Below are 4001 nucleotides of genomic sequence, written 5' to 3'. Positions count from 1 at the left end.
TTGTTAAGTCATGAAGATAATAAATGATAGCTACAATAAATCAGGGTCTTAGACCTGGACAGCTGATATGTCCATGCTTCACCTAACATTATGATATATGTCAGTTCTTTTTCGTTGTAGCAAGTTAATTGATTTCCGTTAGCTTTGTAAAACGTACCACGTGGTTTGCCTGACAGCTGATTATTAGTGAGTGACGCCCAGCTCTTTATTAAAACTTGTTTTCACGATAAACAATTAGTATTTTGAATTTTGTCTTCATAATGGTAAGTTGGCAGAACTTAGAATTGATTCCTTTATTAAATTCAGATAAAATATCGCTTCTTTAGAGATTTTGTTTAGTCTTGACTTTTGTTTTAATAAATCATTTCTTTCTTCCAGGCGTTTTTTCTGCTACTTGCCTCTTTGAATTCAGTCGTCACTGCAGAACATTTATTAGGTAAAAAAAATGATATATATAATTTAGAAAATTAAGGTTTAAAAAATTTGTAGTAGGACTTGCGCACTAATTTTGCAAATTTATGACACGGATTTTTATATAAGCAACTGTCTTATTTTTTTATTTTTAACTCTCTTTAAGAATTTGACTTTTTACGCTTATGTAATATGCTTTCATGCTTAATTTTAAAGTTTTTGATTATTCTTTTTCAGACTTCGCCTCTTTGAAGTTATGTGGTGACAATAGGGGCCTGTTTCCAGACCCTTCGGACTGTGGATACTTTTTTGACTGCACTACATATTACGCTGTTCGACTGAGATGCGCTCCGGGGACATTCTTTAATGGTGATACCAGAGAATGCGATTTTCCAGAAAATGTTCCAAGATGTGAAAAGCAGTTATACGGAGAGTCAAAAAATAACTATAACTTAGATGGCGTCATTGATCCAAACGAGATTATCATTGTGAATCCTGGAAAAGAAGAAGGAACACTGAAATCTGATATTCCAAATGAGACAATATCAACACAAAAGGAAACTCAAACGAATGCAGAAGGAATTGTCATTACAAACAGGGCGAAAGGCGTGCATGATCCCTTTTGTTATGGTAAAACGATCGGAAATTATCCTGATCCAGAATTCTGTGAATACTTTTTTCAATGCAGCGTCACATTGAGTCGAAGACAAAAGTGTGCCCCAGGAACGGTGTTTAATCCAAATTCAAAAATGTGTGACTTTCCATCACAAGTAGCAGGTTGCGCAAATAAATCCAAGAAAAACCTTTTTGTGGGCAAATTAAAGAAATATGGTGGCTTGCGGACTGTGATATTACAGCCTCCCCCACCCCCACTCCCTTCAACGACGCCTTCTTATTCCAGCAAAGAAGTTACCACATCTGAAGACTCTCCAATGGAACAATTCAGTTCCACAACACCTAAAGTAGAAACAGAAACCAAGAAACCACTTGAACAAAATTTAAGCCCAAATAAAGTAGAACCAGCAAAAATAGTAGCAACGGATTTACAGAAAGAAAAGAAAAAGCCAGAAAAGAAGAATACAATCTTTCAAGAGAGGACCATCAGTCTTTTTAGGACAGGTCTAAGAAATTTTCTTCTTAGAGATGTGATCCGTAATAATGGAGGACATAGAGCTGTTGTAAAGGAAACAACAACAACAACAACAACAACGACAACAACAACAACTCAGCCGACTTCCACAAGAAAGGTTCGATCCACAGAAAGCTTGCCTACTGTAAACCCCACAAAATTGCCTGCAAGAATTCAACAAACAAAGTCAAAAGATTCGAAACCACAACCTTATGTTCTGACGGAAAGAAATGTTGTTGTTTCTGACTACATGAACATGGACTTATCTAACCCAAAACAGATGGGTGTTACTGTATTTCCAATGTCTACATCTCTGAACTTAGAAAGCACAAATGTTCGAGACATACAGACGTCTAAACCAAACACTGTGGACGATGCTCTAGAAGAAGCTGGGAATATTGTCAGCAAGGCATCCATAGAGAAAATACTGGCATCGGCCCCTGCTCCACCATTGGACACCTACTCCGTACACGTGGACGGCAACGGCCAGGCTAGAAAAATCCCACTGATAGAAACGGGCGATATCAATGGGGACTTTGGGTCTGACAAGGGTATTCTGAGCAGTGTCGGAGATACGTACAACGGCCTCACGAAAGACCAGTCCTTGAGCGCGTCCATTGCGGCCAAACTTAAAGCGTTAAAGTATCTATCGTCTTTCATTAAATCTGAAAGATTGAACCAAATTTTTCGAGATACTTTGCGAAAAAGTCAGTTGATGAGTAAAATCTCAAAGAAATCTAGAAACATTTTCAGAAACTCTTCAAGAACGGAGAAGACCGTTCATTATCCTCGGCTGATTGTAGTGACCAGCATGGGATCTGGAGACGCAAATCGCAAACTCCTGGAGAAGTTTGAGGTTGGACTGACGTCAAAACACCAGAACTCAATTATGTAATCCACGTGTCGATTTAGCTGTATAGACTAGGTGCATAGACTAGATGAGTAGTGCGTTTAGATTTATAGCAATTAGTTTTTAGTAAAGTTGTGTAATGTTGACATATGAAGAACATTTACATAGCTGTAGTGTTATTTTTCGTATTTGAATCATAGTAAGAAATCCGCAATTATGTATTACAGGGTAACTGTTTGATGCTTGTTTCATTCATCAAGTTAATATATATGCAAATAAATTATCAAATAAATTCAACTTTTGTTGCAACTTGTTATGATTTTAATTCATTTGAATTCATTTTTTTTGCAAGATAAATGAAAGCATTATCTGCACCTGTTTTACAATTTGATATACTTGCCCTCCAATTTCCAGGTGTGTTTATATTTAATTAATTTATATTAATTCACATATCATATAGTTAACTTACGTACAATTGTCTTTTCTTGGATTGTAAGTTTTTAACTTAGGAGATCAAAATGAATTGACAAAAAAGAGGAAAAAACTAAGTAAACACTTCACAATTTTTTTTATCCTCGTATTAAATTAGATTACCATTAAGAATTCCATACGAACCGAGAAGATATATATTCGTTTGAGCTTGATCTGAACTAACAGTGTTCAACTGTACAATGGATATAAAATTTCACGCATTTTAATTTCGTTTATAATTTCAGACATTTTAATTAATAGGGATTACCTATAATAAATGACGTTATTCACCAAAAATTGATTTTTTTATGGTGTACTTCTTTCCACCACCTCTCATATATGATTAATCTCATTCATTAATCGTTTGTTGATTGACTTTATATGAGCGTATCGTGCGCCATCAAGTGCAATTGAAGTTTTTTACCCCGACTCTTATGGCTCTTGCTTGAATTCAATCTTTAATACGATCATTAACTCTTTGTTTTTTCTTGTTCGACTTCTGTTTGACTTGTACGAATTTTTCCGACTTTAAGGTAGCACGGGACAGTTTTTTTTTACACAATGCACTGTAGCCAGAGGATATGTGTCTTCGGAACTCAGTAACTAGAAATTCCTCAGTTCCCATTCAGCAAAAATACCTTTCATTCACTCCTTATAAGATCAATCACCAATTTCGGAGGAAAACTATTAGTCAGAACATGTAAAATAGTTTTTCTGAGATTTCGACTCTTCATATCTCGCCGATTTTCATAATTTTTTCAGTTTTTAGACCCCACCCCCTGCTCATTCCCTGCAAAGGGCTGACGTTCCGTACCGTGTGCATGTTGCACCATCACTTGTCATAAACTTACCAATGTATAGTTTATTGTGTCCCATCCACCTTCTTTTCGTGCTAATTTACTTTCCGTCTGTAACTTGCTATTTCACTGTGTAAAGTCAACACAAGACTCATAGCAGCAAGTTTCGCATTTTACTTCTGCTTCTAATGTACTTTATCCGAAATTGTCCTTTGCTACCTTAGTGCTTTTGTTAATGTAGCCAGCACCGACTGTGACAGACATATAGGGTTAGCTTGACTAATTTATTTGAGCATTAAGTATGAAAACTACACGTTAGACTGATTTCCGACGCAATTATTGA

The 4001-nt window shown here is 36.0% G+C and overlaps 1 protein-coding gene across 1 annotated transcript; it reads left to right on the top strand.

Moving 5' to 3' along the window:
• The first annotated feature begins 221 nt into the window (after positions 1–221).
• On the top strand, positions 222–2674 carry LOC105332574 (uncharacterized). The gene is made up of 3 exons (XM_011435214.4): positions 222–263; positions 379–436; positions 649–2674. Exons 1-3 carry the CDS (start codon positions 261–263, stop codon positions 2433–2435), a joined length of 1848 nt encoding a protein of 615 aa, XP_011433516.3. The 5' UTR covers positions 222–260; the 3' UTR covers positions 2436–2674.
• Positions 2675–4001: the final 1327 nt, after the last annotated feature.

This window comes from Magallana gigas, chromosome 7 (assembly GCF_963853765.1).
Source record: "Magallana gigas chromosome 7, xbMagGiga1.1, whole genome shotgun sequence".
Lineage (NCBI taxonomy): Eukaryota > Metazoa > Mollusca > Bivalvia > Ostreida > Ostreidae > Magallana > Magallana gigas.
Note: the sequence above shows the minus strand (reverse complement) of the source record. Positions and strands in the feature narration are given on the sequence as shown.

Coding starts and splice junctions, on each gene's coding strand:
- LOC105332574 (XM_011435214.4), top strand. Junction 437..648: donor CACTGCAGAACATTTATTAG/GTAAAAAAAATG, acceptor ATTCTTTTTCAG/ACTTCGCCTCTTTGAAGTTA.